The 20,360-nt window shown below is 41.3% G+C and overlaps 1 protein-coding gene across 1 annotated transcript; it reads left to right on the top strand.

Annotated features, from left to right (window-relative positions):
- Positions 1-1,519: 1,519 nt before the first annotated feature.
- Positions 1,520-19,394, top strand: wu:fc22b06 (sarcalumenin). Its single transcript, XM_061721328.1, is given in 8 exon segments — positions 1,520-1,649; positions 9,679-10,215; positions 12,472-12,549; positions 13,124-13,219; positions 14,200-14,316; positions 14,430-14,663; positions 15,626-15,975; positions 17,220-19,394. Coding segments are annotated over 8 exon segments (2,043 nt in total). The 3' UTR covers positions 17,721-19,394.
- The last annotated feature ends 966 nt before the right edge of the window (positions 19,395-20,360 follow it).

Raw genomic sequence — 20,360 nt, forward strand, 5'->3', positions numbered from 1 at the left:
GAAACTAGCAATTCTGCTAAAACCCGGTGTATTTACACTGCTTAATGTAGTGTACATGAATATGCATTGTCCCGTCTAAATAAACTTGAAACTTAAACTTAAACATTTAATGCACATTAACATTGATCCTATAAGCTGCTCCGCATTAAATCATTAAGAAATGTTTATTTTTTTAACTTAAAATTATATTTGCATTTTATTTCTCAATTCATGACTTTCAATCCATACAAAAAGTGATTTAAATATTGATGAAACAAAAGCAAAGTCAGTAATCAAATGATGCATAAATGCTTTTTTTTGGTGCTTAGTGACAATTAAGTTTTTCAGAAAACATTCAGGTTTCAGAAGATTACAACTAATGTTAAAATGTTACTGCATCCACACTGACCGAAGTTTGAATGTTCTTTCTTTAGAAATCATTTTAAAAATCTTTTTTGTAATTATGTTTTTTGCAGTAGGACACATTGAATAAAAATAATGATCTAAATGAATCAAAATGCCCCCCAAAAAACCCGAATGTACAAACACAGACCACTTCATAATTTCCACCTTCAACTTCTTGTTCACACAAATACCTGATCAGACAATCACACGGCAGTAGCTCAGCACATTTAGACATGTAGGCACGGTCAAAGGAAGTTTAAACCAAGCATCACAATTAAGAAAGGGGGATTAGGTGACTTTGAATGAGGCAAGTTGTCCACTTTTGTGGTGGAACAGGAGATTAGCATCATAGATGTGCAGCTGACAACTTACTGTATCTTATCGCATGAAGAACTAAGGCAGTGCTGAAGCCAAATAGAGGTCCAACCCAATACTAGTAAGCTGTACCTAATAAAGTGATAAATGAGTGCATGTTCAATGCTGCAAAGAGTCATGAATGTATTGAGTCACTCTGTAGCAATACCGCTTCTGACCACAAGGGGGGATGTAGATTTGCTGGGTTGACACGGTGTCAATGACATTACTGTGTCCGACATGTGTCGTAAAACCACTTTGTCCCACTAGAGGTGCACTTTGTTTTGTTTTTTGCCCGGGGCTGTCACATTAACGTTTTTGTGATATACTGCTCGCGTGTGGTCAGAAGTTGTATTGCTACAGAAAGTGGCTTTAAAACTCTCCCTTCCAAAATAAATAAATAAAACATATAAACGAGATGCAAAATCCCACACAAATATTCAGAGCCCTTGGCTACAAAATATATGGAAGATGTGAAAGGGAAAGCTGCCCTATGGCATCACAAATGAAAACTTTAAATGCTCCTTGGGAGTTGTCAGTATTGCATATTCCAGGCTTAAAAGGACAGGAATCCACCAGTTTATTGTCGATACAATGTGCGAACTTAAAGTCTGTGCTGGGCCATATTTTATTGAATCCCATCGGGAAAAGAAAAATGCAAAAAGTCAAAGCGTTTAACAATTTTCAAGCTCCAAGAGCACGATGTGGGAAGCCTCTTTCTGCTTCGCTCTTCTTTCAACATTCCTGATTGGAGCAGGCAGCTGTTCTGACTCACAATGGCATGCCCTCTGACCTTCAGCCACAGCAGTATATATAGTTGGGGGAGACGATCAAAAGGCCCCTGGCAGCCAAAATGAAGTCTCTGGTGTCTGTGTGCTGCTTGCTGTCTCTCCTGGCTCTATCAGCTGCAGGTATGGAAGGGGAATGATACCGGGTTTGGCAGAAATATTTGAGATTTGCAGGGCTGTTTGTTGAGTGCCTTATCCAAACCAAACAGGTGTGAGGTGTAAAATGGAATAACTGATCTGCTGCCATGGCGGGGTCTCGTGGCTTTGCACGCTGAAAGTTTGAGTGCAGAAGAAAGGTTTAAAGTCGGATGTTTTGTGATCAAACTGAAAGAATCTGCAGTCAAATGAGGGAAGTATGTTGGTGTGGTGCAGTGCAGGGCTTGCGGCTGCGCCAGTGGAAATGTCATGGTTAGAGTGTGACACCAGCTGATGGAAACTGTCCCCCCGGCCTCGTATTCTCTCTGGTCTGAGCTGAAGCACAGCAACAGCACTGACTGAGTGACCGGACTCGTTGCAAAAGGGTCACACGCTCTACTTCACTGCTCAAGTGTGGATTTGGGCTTTTTGTAGCTATTTAATGTATCATATGTTTGCCTCTCAACCCTTTTTCGTGTTAATTGCTCTTCAGAAATGTCACATATTGGAAGCGTCTGCATTTGCTGCACCGCTTGTTGAAACTTCAGAGGCTGTTAATTGACTTCTGCATTACATTTTAAGCAGACAACGCCCTTGTCTGTCCTTGCAGCGCTTGTGTTTGACCCCCACGGGCTGCTGTAGTCAGGTGTCACAAATCCCTCAGACAAAGTCGTCATCAGATACTGTGATCACTACTGTGGCCCTGGCAAGTGATACACATCACTTTAAAGGTCTCAGGAATGCACACACAACACACACTCAAATGCAACAGACTACTGCACTCACATCTTCCTAAATACGAGACAAACAGCAGCGCACATGAGAACAAATCAAGTCTGAAATCAATGCTGCATTTAGCTTCAAACAAGCCGGATTTTCTCTGCGTGTAAAGCCGATAGTCTGTCATTCAGCCAGCGAGGTCCTTGTTGGGGGGATGTCCCTTCTAAAACGGGCACGAGAAATATCAGTCGAGGACATGTGGGACCAGAGGACAGTAGCCTAACACGTCAGAGCGACACCATTACGTAATCAAGCGCTTTTAAAAGTCAAGGTAGATGCAAGAAGCTTGAAATACGGACATCATTAATGGTGGTGGGTACAGCTAAAACTGCATTGCTGAGCTCGCAACAACACATTGGTCTACATTGATGTGTCTGTCCAACAACTCTCTCTGTGGCTGTTGTATGTCAGTGACAAGATATGAAGAGTGCATGTCATCAGTCCTGGTGTTGATGTATTTGTTCTTCTTGGAAGAGATCATGAGTCATGCACAGCACTGTTGCAGGGACCGCGAGCAACAGTGCAGCTGAGTTGCAGCCCAAGCTCATGACAATCCCAGAGAGGTGGAAGAGCGTCACTTTTCCTGAAAATAGAATTGGAATTATCCCGTCTTCTTTCCACCGTCTGACTCATTGTGGGACTATTTCTGGTTATCCAGCACCCGTGCACCTGTCCTGTTCTCCGTGCTGGTCTTAAAATTAGACAAATGCTACTTTAAATGAGCAAAATCACATGGTGTATCACAGGTTATCTTACATTTGACCAAAACTCAGTCAGAATACGGAAGCGTTGTTTTAAAAACTAAGCCCACTTGATAATTCAACAGCTTTTAAAACCAACTTGAGCATCAATAACTAAAAGTGATCTTTTTTCGCCTGACATCATCAGTCTCAGATAGAGAAATAATTTTGGCCTCCTCCTCCTCTTTACAACATTTCTTCAGTTCACTGAGGTTTAAAGATAGTCAGTCATGTACAGCTCACCCAAAATGTGGACAAAGCAAATCCATTGACTGAGGTTTGATTGACTTTTCATGGGCCGTCTGTGACTCCTTCAGGCTTTTCTTTTTCAGCCAGTCTGCTATGGACTGGTGTGTTGGCAGAGCCTCGTGGATGTTGGCTAGATGGCCTCACATTTGGCTGTAGAGAACCTTGGTGTGCAGCTGTGTTTGTCGTCAGATCATCACACTTCCACCACCATGCTTGACAGTTGGCATAAAGCATCGATGCTTATGTCACACCTGTCAAGTCTCCCGTTTTGGCCGGGAAACTACCGTATTTTACCCCTCTTTCCTGCCGTCCTCCCGTATTAATATTTTACTATTCCGTAATTTCCCATTGTGTAATATAATCATTTTTAAAAAGCATTCCTGTGCTTCTCCAAACTGAATTGTCACTGGCCTCGCGAGAACTGCCCCCTGCTATAGCCTGGCTTGCAGTTCTCGCAAGGTTAGTGGAGACAACAGGAGCAAACTCGGAACAACAAATTACAGAGATGGATGGATGTAACGAGAGAGATTTCTGCCAAAAAAGCGAAGAATTCGTGTTAATATCTCTAACAATGGGATACGAAATTTACTTTCCTAAAGATGAGCAGGATGGGGCTCAATTATGAGTTGTGAAAGATTAGTAAGGGTAATTTTAGGTTCTCTCACGGGGGAAGGACTGATGTCAGCAGCACCAGCGCAGCTACAGGCACAGAAATATGCATCTGTGTAATCAGTCATGAATGCCAGAGAGCCACAAGAGTGAAAATGACAAATAAAAATAAAATGTGAATGTTTCACTTGAAGACAATCAATGTGTATATAAACTGAAAATATTTAAAATAAATAAATGTGCTTTATTTAACTTTTGTGTTTTTATTTAGGCTCTAATATAGAGATTACATACATACAAATGTCCACAGCATTTCAATGTCAACAAAGGTCGGCCTATCAGATTCTGAGCACGTAATTGTAGTTTGTAAGTGGTTGACAGGTAGATATTTTAGTTTCTTGTAAACCTGTCTTGAAATGTAATACTGGACCTCGGTTGGGCTGGTGGGACAGCAGGTGGTGGAAAATGTCCCTTATTTTGAAATCCCAAACTTGACAGGTATGGCTTATGTGTGTCTCGATGCTGCCAACCATACGATACATTATGGACAAATATTTGACCAGAGAACACTGATGTCGTTAGTTCAGATGCAGCTTTGCAAACCTTGCTCTTGTCTTCTTTCCTACTCTCTCTGAGCGTCGACAGCCTGGCATCAGCATAAATCCTTATGGAAGCAGCAAGAGTTAGTTTTTCCACATACTGCTTCTGTATTTTAACTTATTTATACATTGAACAAATAATAACAGTGTAATATGTCACCTGCAGTTAGGTTTACCTAGTTATAAGACCTGGTGAGAGCCAGATGATTTAATAAACATATCCTGAAAAAGAAGTTACAGCTGAAGAGGTTGTAACCGTCTTTTCCACATTACTTTCTCATGCTCTCCTCCATAATCGGGATATTGCTTCCATCCCCCTAAATATGTAAAACTTTTATCTTCATGGCCAGATTGTGGCGTTACAGCAAGGAGAAAAGCCTATAGACAAAATTCAATTGTAGACAGTATAATTACAGCCCAGAATACCTGTGAATAAACTTGGTGGCTGCCTTATGTCTAAAGGGAAAATAGACGTAAGGAGCTTTTGGAAACATCACCCCAAGGATCCAGATTGACAGGATAGCGTCACACAGCAGATTTGCCAGCTGCACATCCATGATGCGAATCTCCCAATTCACAATGTCCTAAAGGTGTTGCATGGGCTTGTTAGAGTCCGTGTCTGCCAGGACAAGCATCCACTACACCTCACCATCAGCCTGAAGATGTGATACGAGGCAGGATGGATCCACTTCTTCTTCATTTTTACAACCAATTCATCCAAACGTTGCAGCATAGGACTGAAACCCATCAAACCAGGCAGCATTTTTCCCATAATCGTTTTAAAAAAAAACAATTTCTGAGCTTGGGTGAATTGCAGTTTCAGTTTCCTGATCTAAGCTAACAGGCGTTGCACTCGGTGTGGTATTCTGCTGCTCTTGTGCATGCACTCCAACGTTCGACATATTGAGCGTTTGGGGATGATCTTCTTGCTTCTTGCTTGATTGTAACCAGTGACTCTTGAAGTCACGTTGCCTCTATATCATTTAAACCCAGTGTGGGTTTCAGGAATCAGCTCTTGCTCTATGACCTCTTCTGGTTCTGGTTTGGCATCTTTCTCTTCACTTACATCCACTTCCTCTACCTGGGCTAATTGCTCCATTGCTCCTTCTTCACCTTCCTCAGGTTTCTCTTCGTTCTCCTCCACTTTCGGAAATGCAGCTTTGTCATGCATGTCAGCCGTTTCCTCAGCCATCCCTACTTCCTCTTCCTTGTCTTCTTCGGATCCATCTTTTTCTTGCTCTAAAGGGGCACCCGGCTCTTTGTCGTCTTTGTCCATTCTCCTCTAATCTATCGTCTAATGTATGAAAGGATTTTTACCGCCAAATCTTCCATTCATCCATCATTTTCTCTTTTTTACACCACTCGCATGCTCGTGTTTGAAAATCAGCGGTTGCTGAAATACTCCGACCAACCCAGTTTTCCTCAACAAAGCAGCCATGTTCAAAATGACCTTTCCTTCCCATTCAGATCCTTGGTTTGAACTTCAGCAGGCGGCCTTGACCACGCCAGCATGCCTGTGCTTCCTTCTGATTGGCCGATAAGATATTTGCATCAGGAAGAAATTGAACAGGTGTATTTTATAAGACTACCGCACAACATGTTTAACCTATTCTGTGAAACAGCTCCCTGCATGTAATGCCTCACAACTTTTATTTCAAGGGTTCATTGTAGGATCTTGGCTTCTGCTTCTGTTCATGTAACTATGTAGACCACGCCGTTGCACTACGGCGTTGGGGCGCGTCCAAACCTTACGCGTTGCTTGATCAGGCCAGTGTCCGAGCGCTGCTTGGTTCATGCTCCGCTAGTCTCCCTCCCTCCAGTGACTCACTCAATTACTGACACCTACGGTACACTTAAGTCGGACCAGCCGGGGTTTTATGAGACATTGGCAGCTGTGAATGCCAGAGGCTGGACAGACACATCTCAGCCTCGGCCAATGACAGCAAAGGATTGACTTTTACTGTGACTTCCCCACACTCCATCAGTGGAAAAGCACCCCAACTCTGCACGCCGTGTTCTATGGTCGCCAGCACACACATCCCACCCAAGAGGTGAAAAGCTAAATAACTTCCAGATCCAAGAGGTGTCGAGCGACATCATGTAACCTTTTTTGCATGTACATTTCGCCGGTTTAAAATAGTGAGAAGAATACACTATGGATAAAAGTCAAAGGGTCAGGAGAGTACACGTAGTCTTGCTGGGGTCATCTAGGACTGCTGGGTGAGCGTTACATCTTCTACTCAAGATCAAAATGCAATTGTCCTCTGATTCAAAAGCATCTTAACTCGATTCTGTGGGCTCGGCTTCTTGGTGTCTTTCTTTCACATTTAAATAAACAGAAAGTCATTCATGCTTACAAAGCTTTTGGTGAGATTTCCATTGAAATGTTATTGAAACTTTGGCTTCTGACCTGGTCAAGGCATCTGTGAAGATTCAGCTGCCTGAATGTGAAATTATAAGCTAATGATTTACCATATTAAGGAGAAGAAAAACATATCAACAATTCACAAAATGGAATGATACGATGATAAATACTGAACAGCACATCTGAGGCCCAAATCGGCTGCCAACAGCTTTTGATCGTCCTCCAGTATTTTGAACCCTTCTTGTAACATGAAGTCTGGACATTTATCAAGTGTCTCATATCACACAGTGTGTCCCTGAAATCAAGCACAGGTCACAACCTCGTGTTCTTTATTTACTGCAGTTGTAAAGGGCATCAAATGTGCATGCATGCAGGAAAACACAGAATGAGGTCCTCTGTTTTCAGATAAAACAAGATCATTTAGCTACAAATGAATTTCAAAAGCTTTAGTTTTTGACAATTTTTTGTCAAAGACTAAAGATGTACATTTTTTGGATTGACTGGCTACATCTCATCCAGCGCTGCCAGAGGTAGAAATGTGCAAAAAGCATTTCCATAGCATTTTTCCAGTAAACTGGATTATTTAATATTGTGACATTTGGGAGTTTTTTCAAATTAAAGCTGTGTTCATCACAGGATTTCTTTTTCGATTTTTGGGTTTTGCACAAATCTAGGCCTAATGGAAACATGACTTGTGTTACTTTGTGACTTGTAGGAGATTTGCATATCTGTGTAGTTGGCACGTAGTTGTATGTAGTTGGTTGGTTTACATCCGTTCTGTGTGTAGGTTCCCAGAACAACCATCTGGATCAGGAAATGTCAGTAAAGACGAACAGATCAAGTCACTTGCAATATATAATATAAACAGTCAGTCAGAAAGCTCAGATTCTGATCAGATATGTTATGAAATCAGATTTGAGCTGGCAGCGTGAACTCAAAGGACAATTAACAGTGTTTTAGGGTTTAAGAGACTAAGAAGTTAGAAAACGTTGAACTATTTCTCGGGAGAAATGACTGAGGAAAAAAATTTTTTTTTTTTTTTTTTTTATAAAGGTAACATGTTTTAAAGCTGTTGAGTGTAAAATATAATTTGGGTTTGAACCATATTTTGCATCCTTTCCATATAATGATGTCTTAATTTTGTAAAGTTACATTCAATAAGATTAAAGGAGACATGGCATGAAAACAAAAAACATGATCTAATATTGCGAAGAAAAAATATTCTGCACTTGAGAACAAATATTTTGTTTGAAGTCATCAATTGATAGCCTTTAACCCTAAGATGATGCCATGTTTGGTATAACTTTGTAGCATCCCTTTAATCAAAAAAGGAGAAAAAGTCAAGTATCATAAAAATAAAAAAAATTAAAATGTAGAAAAATTATTATTTAGAAATTGTTTTATACATGATTTGAAGTGTTTTTAATTCCTATATAAAATAACACTTCAAATAAAAAGACATTTGGGATTTTTTGTGATATTTCTTACGTCAGGCTTTAAAGGGTTAAGGTATCAAACTCTTATACTCTATATGGGGCAACTTAGATGTAAAAAAAAATCTCCTTTACATGATGTTGCTACCATTCATCCCTCATAGCTTTTATCTTCAGGAACATTTCTTTATTTGAAATTGTAGAAAACCATATTTACCTTGTTACAGAGTGAAGAAGCAACCAAACTACCTCATTCATTATTTTTAGACCAGATAACAACTAAAGGTAATTAACCTATAACATCACATAAATACTTCCTTTTATTCCAAATCATCCACACAGCTAAATAAATGTAAGCCCCCCACGCAGCTGCAGACAGTTAACTGCTCACTGTTTGTCTGCCTTAAATAGTTCATTCCTTATACCACCATTCAAGGAGCTGAAATGTGAGTGTGAAATCTGGGAGGTGCTGAACATGAGATCCTCTCTGTTCTCTCTCGCAGGCCGAGTGCAGAGCAAGTGCTGACGCAGCACACAAAGGTGTCTGTTCTCAACGAAACTAAAGATTGACCTGTCACGTCTGTGAATAAGCTTTATGTTGTTTTACTGTTCAGGTATCCAGATTGGTTATCACAACCCCCAGAAGAGTAAAGAATGAGCATTATCATGGGAAGTGATGTCAGGATTGCACCATGGAACAAATCAGAGCTGATCGCTACGGGTCAAATTGACCAGGACATATAAAAATGAAAAAAATACAATGAAAAAAATACAACGCGTGTGTTTATTTGTGTGTGTTTGCGCATACTATGACAGGTGTAATGATCCTGGTGAATGAATAATGCACTGTAGAAATATATTTCCCAGTTGGCAACCAACCTACTATTCCTGGAACATGTGCTTGTCTTTGAATATAGAGCAAAACAACTTGAATCTGTTAGGAGAGATCTGTGACTGTGTCAAAGAAACGTCTCAATTAAATTCATTAAAATGGATCTGTATCAGGTTTCAGGGAACACGCAAGAAAAGAGACGTATCCACTATGTTTACTGCCACTAGCAGTCATCCAAACGTTCAAAGAGCCATAGTTACCTGTGAAACTTTGGCTCATTTGATACTTTTTTTGAAGATACAACAAATGACAGTAAGCTAACCCCCAGCTGCAGGTTAAAGATACTCAGAAGTTTGAATGTTTTCTGTTAAGCTGGCATGATTATATTTCATTTACTTTGATCTTCTTAGATCTCCCAGCAGAGCCGTCCATTCACGATGATGAGCTCCAGATGCATCTGCAGCTCCAGCAGCCAGAGGGAGACCTCTTCTCCTGCGGGTGTGACACAAAAAAGGAGCACCCAAGCCAGAGTTCCTCTAATGACACCCCTGCCCCCGAGAGGGCTGTGTGCCAGCCCTGCAAACCCCTCTCAGCTCACGACAAAGGGCCGGGGGCCCCCTTAGAGCACGAAAAAGAGGGATCCGAAGAAGACAAGGAAGAGGAAGTAGGGATGGCTGAGGAAAAGAAACCTGAGGAAGGTGAAGAAGGAGCAATGGAGGAATTAGCCCAGGTAGAGGAAGTGGATGTAAGTGAAGAGAAAGATGCCAAACCAGAACCAGAAGAGGTCATAGAGCAAGAGCTGATTCCTGAGTCTGAACCAGAACCCGAGGTCATCCACCATGTGGAGCCTGAACCCGCTGCAGAGGAGGAAGCTGTTGTGGAGGACGAGGCCCTGGAAACCACAGAGGAGACTCTTGTAAAAGCTGCTGCGCCGTCTCAAACTAAAGGTACAAAAGGTGTTTACAATTTCTAACATAGAAATACATTTTAAAAATGTCAATATATTCTATTTAAATATAATTCAGTTCAAGTGTTTTAAGTTCACCACCTGAAGGTAAAGTGGGAACATTTAGATGAAGATTTCCAGTAAAAGGAGATCCCAACGCCTGGTCTCTGTCACAAGCAGACCAGCGGGGATCTTGTTGCTGTTAATCTGTCCACATCCTGTCACAGTTCAAGTGTCGAGTTGAAATTTAATTGACACCTACTATGAAAGTTAATGGAAATGTTTAAGCATTTCCCATCTCCTGCTGTACATTATTTCTTACTGTAGATTGTACTAAGTAATTCACTACTCTGGTGTAAGTATTAAGCATGTAGTAAACATGTCTCTGTCAAAATCCTGGAACCAAAAGACCAGCACCACTCCTGTGTTCACACTCTAAATGCATCGGCGCTGTGGTGAGCCCAACAAATCGTTATTTTAAATGGGAGGAACCAGCTGGATAGCTTCTGCACGAACACCAAACCACCACAATATTAAGACTTGAATGGTGAATGGCCAAAGCTTGGTGGGAGAAATAACTCCCCTTTTACGTTGTCCTCTTCTTGTTTTAATCTTTCCCCTTTTTGAGTTTCTGGAACTATCTAGAACCAATGTCTGTTTTTATCTTCTTTTTTTTTCAATATTTAAAAAAAAAAGATGTTTGGGAAATACTTTTTTCAGTCATTTCTGTGTCTTCAATTGCTGAAAACTGTTTTCATAAGTGACCCATTAAAATGTGAGTTCAGTGTTCAAACATGATATATCTTCAGGAACCAGAGGGCAGTAATTACCAAACTGGATTCATCCCTAATCCTCTTTTTTTTAAGTTTGAATATTTGCTAAAATCACTTCTATGTAACTATCTATGTTCAACAAAAATTACCAAAAAAATGACCTTAAGACAAACACTCACATAATTAATATTTTTCATTTTCGAAGTATTTAAATTACAAGAAAACTACCAAACAAGAAATGCTGTCAAATCTTTTACTGAACATTCAGCTTGACTTGTCAAAACCAAAGGCATCAGGACTGCAGGGAGCACGGCAATAAAATAAAACATGTTTATTTTTTAGGGGTGTAACAATATATCGTGCCACAAAATTTCGTGATACAAAAACGTCACAATACGTGTCGTGGAGGTGACAAAGTGTATCGCGATATAGGAATATTAATATTAATCTATTGTGTTGACTAGTAACGCGCATCCGAAAAAAGAAAAAAGTCAAATCATACATGAGAGAAACTATTCAGTTTGTGGCAAAATATTTGTACTTGTATGAAACTGAAGATGCATAATGCAAACCTGACATTTACTTTTAGTTCAGTTTGTGGAAAATGGTTGGCCTGGCTTTCTCTTTAAAACTTAAACAGTTATAAAGCATTACAAACTGTAACAATAGGGCAAATGCACAGCATTGTTTTGTATTTTGTGTCTTTCAAATAAAAGACAATAGTTTCCAGTCATATGTTCCTCATGCAAGGTTGTTAAAAAAATACTGCTATAATATCGTATCGTATCGTTATCGTGATCTCAATATCGTGCATCGTACCGTATCGTGAGATTAGTGTATCGTTACACCCCTATTTATTTCCAAATCACTTTTGCCGTATTTGTCTCTGACAAATTTTTTCTGTCAACACTTTGGTGACTGCTGGGACCGGCTGCAACACTCCTGTGACCCTGAACAGGACTGAAGTGGGTACAAAAAAATGAAGGGGGACATTGTGGCAGGCAGGAGACGGTTTCTCATATTGCGGTATCAGTCATGTATTCTTTCCCATCCTCACCAAAAGGAGCATCAATGATCATCAGAGAAACGTTTTTTTATTCTAAGCATCTAAGTACAAATGGGTCAGGAAGTGTCAGTGAAGGTCTACCCTTCTGTCCCCTGGTCAGTCTCAGCTGGACATGGCGAACCCCCAGCATTTGACACCGTGTGTGTCGCTACAGATGAATTAGCAACAACCTGCGGTACAGAAATAAGCTTCCTGAAATAGCAGCGGTAAGGAATAGACAGATAGATGGATAGGCCAGTGCTCAGCCCAGATGGCCCGGTCACTCACAGCTCAGGAAACAATTTACGTTGACTTTGTAACCATCCCAGACAAAACACGGCCACTATCGCTCAGTTACTGATGAATTACTGCAACAAACAAATGTGAATGTTTGAATAGCAGCTGAATAACAGTCTGTTCACCTGTCCACCGAACACAGGCCCAACCCTGAGGGATCGCTCACACATTGAGAACATGCTGCGACTGGCAGCTACCGAACCCTCTGCAGAGTTCTCTGGTAAGAACCACATATACCATCAATACTACTGACGAGAAACAATCTGCACGTCTGTTTTCTCCAGCTACACTCATGCCACCAAGCTAAGAAACGCACGTGCACGTATCAGACACTGCTGGTCAACAATTAGCTCTTCAGCGATGCCGCTCAGACTTTTGTTGTGGAAATGCCTGAAGTCTTGTCTTGGCATGAAAATGCATCAGACTGCTTCCAGCTACTTGGTCAGCGGAAAAGAAAACCAGATGTGTTTGCATGCAAATGAAAGGAAGTCTGCAGCAGTTTCTGGGGGCTTTTCGTCTGAACCCATTTTGAAAATTGCTTCATGATGTCCCGGCCCTCATGTGTGCGTACTGTATGACTGCAAGCGTGTGTGCAAATGTGTAACACTGTCCTCAGATGAGAGCCTCTCTGTTTAGTTGGACCACATTTAAACAGCTACAACAAAGTAGGGCTCTTAATCCCATTAGGTCTATTCAGAAAAATGTAGAAGAGCGGTCTATACAGTTGAATCTAAGTGAATCTTTGTCTTCAGCATCAATTTTATTACAGCTTGTCTTTGGTTTTCGTTGTGAAGGTGCTATAAAGACGCTGTTGAACATCTACCACAAAGCAATCAAGCCAATGGAGGAAGCCTTCAAGTACAATGAGCTCAGGCAATATGAAGTCACAGGTAAGACTGCCTGTGTGGAGAAACTACGCTTGTGTCACCTGAACATCTGCAGGTTCTTTGAACAGCAGCACGTAACCTTTGCTACTGTATCCAATCAGAAACACTAACTCCCACCACATTGTACGATGCGTAGAGTCCACAGTTTAATGAGTTGGAGCTTTGAAGAAACCATGATGTCCATATAAAGTCGGTCATTAAGCTCAACCGTGGAGGCGGTGCTGATCATTTTTCAAACCAAGCACACAGAGAAGCACAATGAGGTCTCTGTGTGCAGAAGTCTAAAGGGAACGCCAAGGATCCTGCAACTTTGTTCCATAGATCTCCAGGGCAAGGAGGGGCGCACACTCCAGACTGAGTCGTGACACTTTGGGACACCTTGTGGTGTTGAATAAAAGTACAGGATTGGGATTCAGTGGCAATTTTTCTACGACATAATTTTGTATCAATAAGGTGTATGACATTAACAGACTGTGGTAAGTTGACGTGTTTTGCTTCTTGGGGTCCTGACCGAACCCCCATAAGGAACTACACGACAGGTATAAACCACCTAAAAAATGACTTTAAATAAGTAATAGACTGTGGAAATGTCATTCTCTTATTACTTTGTTCCAGATCTAAAATTATTTAGCCTGTACCGTCTTCCCATGACTGACGGATTCCACCTAAATCCAAAAAGTGCTAAAGAACGATAATTGAAGTTTGATTATCCCCAGAACGTTCAAAATTGAAAACTCATGCTGCAGACTCATGAATAGCATCATGGGTGGTGCTGTGGCAAAAGCAGGAATTCTGTTCAGTCAACATTGTATCAGTGCAGGGAACTAAATACTTGAGGAAGAATGCAGAATAAGATGCAGCCACATTTCAGCACATCATCTTACAAACTGCTTCCATGTTTCATTTCACTGATTAACAAACATACATATTTTTTTTCCCTTTCTCTCAAACACCATTTCTGCAACTGACGAACAAACCCTCAGATGCTGAGATCACCTCCAAGCCCATGGTTTTGTTCCTGGGACCCTGGAGCGTCGGCAAGTCGTCCATGATCAACTACCTGCTGGGTCTCCATGGCACTAACAAACAACTCTACACAGGTTCAGACAGAATAAAAACTCAATAAAAACCCCAAACTGAAGATCACTTTCTCTGTCAAAGTCCCACAAACCTGTACCATAAACTGTCCCCTCTTCCTCCCCGCGCGGGCCAGGTGCTGAACCCACCACATCTGAGTACACGGTCCTGATGGACGGGGAGAAGTTCCGCACCATAGAGGGCATCGTCATGGCAGCGGACAGTTCACGCTCCTTCTCTCCCCTGGAGCGCTTCGGCCAAGGCTTCCTGGAGCGACTGGTGGGCATCGAGATGCCTCACAAGCTGCTGGAGAGGGTCACCCTTGTTGACACACCAGGAATCATTGAAAACCGCAAACAGCAGGAAAGAGGTGACATTTGCAGACGGAAACACACGAGCAGATAAATAGATATCTTTGGCTTGTTCCATTGTCACACTGAGCAATATTTAAATAGTGGCTATACCATCAATCTCCCACACAAAACTGAATTGTAATAGCATGCTTCTTATCATGGGAACCCCTCCAGGGACATTTCAGCACAGCTCTGAGCAAACAGCTCTCTTACTGAGGTCCAGCACTACAGAATCCATCAGTTGACAACAATGTGTCATCAATATCACATTAAGCAGTTACAAATATGTAAAAGCTGGCAACCTACCTGGCTTTGGACCCGGTTAGATAGTCATTACGTGATTTAAGCAGAAAATTCAATTCAATTCAATTCACTTTTATTTGTTGACGGGGACTGTACATATTAATAAATACGAGTGTAAATACGCATGGTTGTAGCCAGAGGATAATTTCCAACATTCGTCCCCGCTGCAAATTAATGCCAGACACAGAATCGGACACCAGCAGACAAAGGAGACAAGATATGACATCCATACCAACAAAAACACAACATTAAAAGACACGACTGAGCTAGATAAAAATCATTAAGGAATAAAACATGTTACAATTGATACCAGTAATTAAGTGACCGTCATGTTTAAAGTGCTAAGTGCTTAAGTGCAAGAGTTTGTAAAGTGTTGATGCAGATTACACATCGCCCCATTGCTTCTTTAAAGTGCTCTAATGCTCAGATTTGTTAAGTGCTAATGCATATTGCACATTGCTTTATTGCACTTTAAAGTGATAAAAACTAAAGGGTGAAGACAAACTAAAAGTCTGTGACACTTTTCTCCTGAGAATTAATTTAGCACTGTAATGTAAAAGGTTTGAATCTATTAAGGCCTGAACTCTGGAAGAGAGTTACATATGTGACATACTGAGTCTTGTGTCCGTAATGCTGCACTGGGACATGATCTGTAAACGGACCTGCTCTTCCTCAGGTTATCCGTACAACGAGGTGTGCCAGTGGTTCATTGATCGAGCCGATCTGATCTTCTTGGTGTTTGACCCCACCAAGCTGGACGTGGGAGGGGAGCTGGAGATGCTCTTCCGGCAGATGAAGGGGCGCGAGTCCCAGATTCGCCTCATCCTCAACAAGGCCGACAGCCTCTCCACTCAGGACCTGATGAGAGTGTACGGGGCTCTGTTCTGGAGCATGGCCCCGCTGGTCAACGCCACGGAGCCCCCCCGGGTGTACGTCAGCTCATTCTGGCCTCAGGACTACGCTACGGAAACCAACCGAGGGCTTTTCATGAAGGAGGAGATCTCCCTCCTGGAGGATCTCAACCAGGTAAAACTACGATATGAGCTCTCAGTTTGGGAACTCTGACATCTCATAGTGATCTTTTGATGGTGAAAATAAGAGGCAGAGAGCAAATGGTGCAATGGGAGCATTGTCGGATTTGAGTTTGTTTTCGGCCTTTTGCATCACTTGCAGTTAACCCTTGTGCTGTCTGCGGGTCAAGGATGGAGGAAGAGAAGAAGGGAGGAAAGAAGGAAGGAAGGAAGGAAGGAAGGAAGGAAGGAAGGAAGGAAGGAAGGAAGGAAGGAAGGAAGGAAGGAAGGAAGGAAGGAAGGAAGGAAGGAAGGAAGGAAGGAAGGAAGGAAGAAAATAAAGAAGGAAGGAAGGAAGAAAATAAAGAAGGAAGGAAGGAAGGAAGGAAGGAAGGAAAGAAGGAAGGAAGGAAGGAAGGAAGGAAGGAAGGAAGGAAGGAAGGAAGGAAGGAAGGAAGGAAGGAAGGAAGGAAGGAAGGAAGGAAGGAAGGAAGGAAGGAAGGAAGGAAGGAAGGAAGGAAGGAAGGGAGAAAAGAGGAAGGGAAGAAGAAAGGAAGGAAGGAAGGAAGGAAGGAAGGAAGGAAGGAAGGAAGGAAGGAAGGAAGGAAGGAAGGAAGGAAGGAAGGAAGGAAGGAAGGAAGGAAGGAAGGAAGGAAGGGAGGGAGGGAGGATGGAAGGAAGGAAGGAAGGAAGGAAGGAAGGAAGGAAGGAAGGAAGGAAGGAAGGAAGGAAGGAAGGAAGGAAGGAAGGAAGGAAGGGAGGGAGGGAGGGAGGGAGGGAGGGAGGGAGGGAGGGAGGGAGGGAGGAAGGAAGGAAGGAAGGAAGGAAGGAAGGAAGGAAGGAAGGAAGGAAGGAAGGAAGGAAGGAAGGAAGGAAGGAAGGGAGGATGGGAGAATAGGAAGGGAGAAAATAAGGAAGGAAGGAAGGAAGGAAGGAAGGAAGGAAGGAAGGAAGGAAGGAAGGAAGGAAGGAAGGAAGGAAGGAAGGAAGGAAGGAAGGAAGGAAGGAAGGAAGGAAGAAGGGAAGAAGGAAGGAGAGATCAGGAGGAAAGAAGGATAGGACTTACGGGTCATTTTGACCCGAAGACAGCACAAGGGTTAAGAATCCACCCAAATTGTTCTTTGTGCAGTCAGCGCCACTCGACTGAAGATTGAAGTGAATCCTTTACATAAATGTGCCGTGATTAATGCCCGTTTCTCTCTCATGCTTTTTTTCTGTTTGCTTTCATCCCTCCCCGACGACCCTCCTCTTCCCTTGCAGGTGATTGAGAATCAAATAGAGAATAAAATCGCCTTCATCCGTCAGCACGCCATCCGCGTCCGCATCCACGCCCTGCTGGTGGACCGCTACCTCCAGACGTACAACGACAAGCTGGGCTGGTTTGGTGACGCGCATGAGGTGTTCCAAGACATCGTCAGTGACCCGGACAAGTATTACATCTTCAAGTCCATCCTGGCCAAGACCAATGTCAGCAAGTTCGACCTGCCCAACAAGGAGGCCTACCAGGACTTCTTCGGAGTCAACCCGGTGTCCAGTTTCAAGCAGCTGGCCCACCACTGCAGCTGGTCCAGCGGCTGTCTGCTGGAGAAGATCGAGAAAGCCATTTCACACGAGCTTCCGGCTCTGCTCAGCGGCGTCAACAAGAGTCCAGACACGCCGGCTCCAGCCAAGGCCGCGTCAGGGCCCCCGCCCCCTCTGCCTGGCACCTGCCAGGGTCCCGGGTGTGAGGAGAAACCCAAGAACCGCTGGAGGAAGCAGTGAGATGAAGAAGAAGAGAAAAAAAACCAGGCTGCATGAGGAAGAACAGTGGAGGCAGATGGCAGCAACGGCCAGAGGGTTTCTTGAAATAACCTCCACTTGTGTGGATTTGAGGACTGGCTGTGGAACAGACAGATTTAATGAGAGAAAAAAAAGAGTAGAAAATGTGCAAAGATGTAACTGGCAAACCTCAGCCAGAGAGGACACTAAGAATATTTCTTAGTGCTGAAAAGAATCTGCTGAATGTACCAAATGGACAATTATACGCTCAACAAGTTTTCAGATACTTCCATATGTCTTCCTCACAACAGCATCCATCATGTGCTCAACGCTCTATAGGACATCCATATAAAAGAAATACGTTTTTGAACGAAATCTTCGATCACAGCTTTATGTATTGTGTAGATAAAAAGGTTTATGTCAACTTTCTATTTGAAACCATCAGTGTTAAAGTTTGTGCTAAATATTTTCAGAGGAAAAATACTCGGAGCAAACTTTTACATAATCTCACAATATATACATATATATATACATTAAATTTAAGTGTTTTTCAGTGTCATTCATTATTTATTCTCATTTTTCATCATTCAATTACATTTAATCTCTGTGCTGGTAACACCTGGTTGTCATCTAAAGCCACAGAGGGTTGGTAGATTAAAACAGATAAAGGATGTTCCCGTTGTGTTTTCTTGCTGTATTTCACTGTGTTACAGGACGCTGCACAATAATTTGACTCTGTAATGTACTGTACTATATACATTATATACACTGTTTTTGTGTAATTCAAAAACATTGATTGAAGCGCTGCAGAACAGACAGAGGATCAGACAGATGATGATAGAAGACTACAACAAGACAACAAATCAGCCACCAAGATTAAGTCTTTTATTTAGTTTTCCTCATTTCTGCTCTGTCTCTCCATATATATATTATATATATATATATATATATATATATATATATATATATATATATATATATATATATATATATATATATATATATATATATATATATATATATATATATATATATATATAAAATCATAACTTCAATGACATTAAGGCATTTCAGCCTTCTTTAACTAGCTGTACCTCGGTGTTGTTGCATACAAGGGCATTTCCTTTACTTTGATGTTTTAGGTCTGTTTTCAATTTTCATTTTTTTGTGTGTGTTTGACTTATTTCGAGTAAACAACAAAAACAAATCAGCAAACGTGTTTCCTTTATGGGGCCTGAAAAGCATCCAGTTCAAATTGCCTCCGCGGAAGAATTATGTGTTTGTATATCTTTACATGTTTGGGTGTTCAGCTGCACAAAAACAAGGACAAACAGGGGGGAATGGGGGTGGAGAAATGTAAAACGTATGTGAGCAAAAAAAAAACCAGTTCTCACAAAATACACAGCTCGGTACCATGATAAATGATACAATTATAGGCTAATTGCTCCATTTACAGTATGTTAGCATTGTATATGTTTGAACATGGTAAATGTGTGACCACATCAGCAGCAGTAGCAGTTAATTATCTTTCATAACATCTGGTTTACACGTATGTGGAAGTCGTAGATTTTATTGCCTGTATCATAATATTTCATTTCTTAACGGCGGTACAAAGGAACAAAAATAATATTGCACCAGGTCTTAAGAGATCAAATAAATAAAATCTATATTTCTTGACGACTTCAGGTTAATTCTCATCAGCAGGGACTAAAATCAACCACCAGGTGGCGCTTCTGTTCAAGGCCATGACTACCTATTGTATCATGGCATGTTAAAAAGGTTTACAAGAAGGTTCTTTCTAAAAGTTAATCAAATTTAACATTTACTATAACTCTAAACTCGGGAAAGTAATTACCATCCTGGCTGGAAAAAGAAATGTGAAAAAAACCCCACTTTCATCTATATTATTTTAGAAAATCTATTTTACCTCAGGATATGATAAACCTATTCTTTAACTCTCATGTCTGCTAATAGTTTGCCTCAATCTTGTCTGGTAAAGGTCTGTTTAGGTGAAAGTATTGTTTGTTTTGAAGAGTCATTTCCAAGCTTAAGTCAAACACTCTCTTGCTCACACACAAACACACAAAATCTTCAAAAAAATTAAAAAGGGGGGATGATCCCAGGTATCAGATACCAAGATGTATTAAAGAACTAATTCTATTAAAATCTTTTGTGCTCCTCTTAACTCCATTGAGGGGAATTTCTTAGTATCAAATGGCTTCATGCTAAAATACAGAATCTGAAACCGTCAACTGAAGTCGCATTAAGCATTTAATCCTGTTCTGGACGTATGATTATCTATAAGTTTTTATATTCAAAGTTATTGTCAGTTGTATGTAATCAGATCCTTTCACTCATTCAGTTAACATGATTGAAATTAACCACAGAGGCTGTTTAGTGGCAGACGAGAGAATAACAAAAAAAAACGACTTCAGATAGTTTAACACTATATAAACTTTATATAATAACTTACCCAAGAACTTTTATTCTTTCTTAATTTTTTTTTGCCTTTTTTAGTTTAAACTATAGTCGAGCATTGATACCTTGTTTGAGACCAAAAAAAACATTGATTTCCAGTTGATTCAGCTGTCAATGAATTAGACGTGTGAGCTTTGCGTTAGTCCCTTTTTAAAATATCAGTCT

Source organism: Cololabis saira, chromosome 1 (assembly GCF_033807715.1).
Source record: "Cololabis saira isolate AMF1-May2022 chromosome 1, fColSai1.1, whole genome shotgun sequence".
Lineage (NCBI taxonomy): Eukaryota > Metazoa > Chordata > Actinopteri > Beloniformes > Belonidae > Cololabis > Cololabis saira.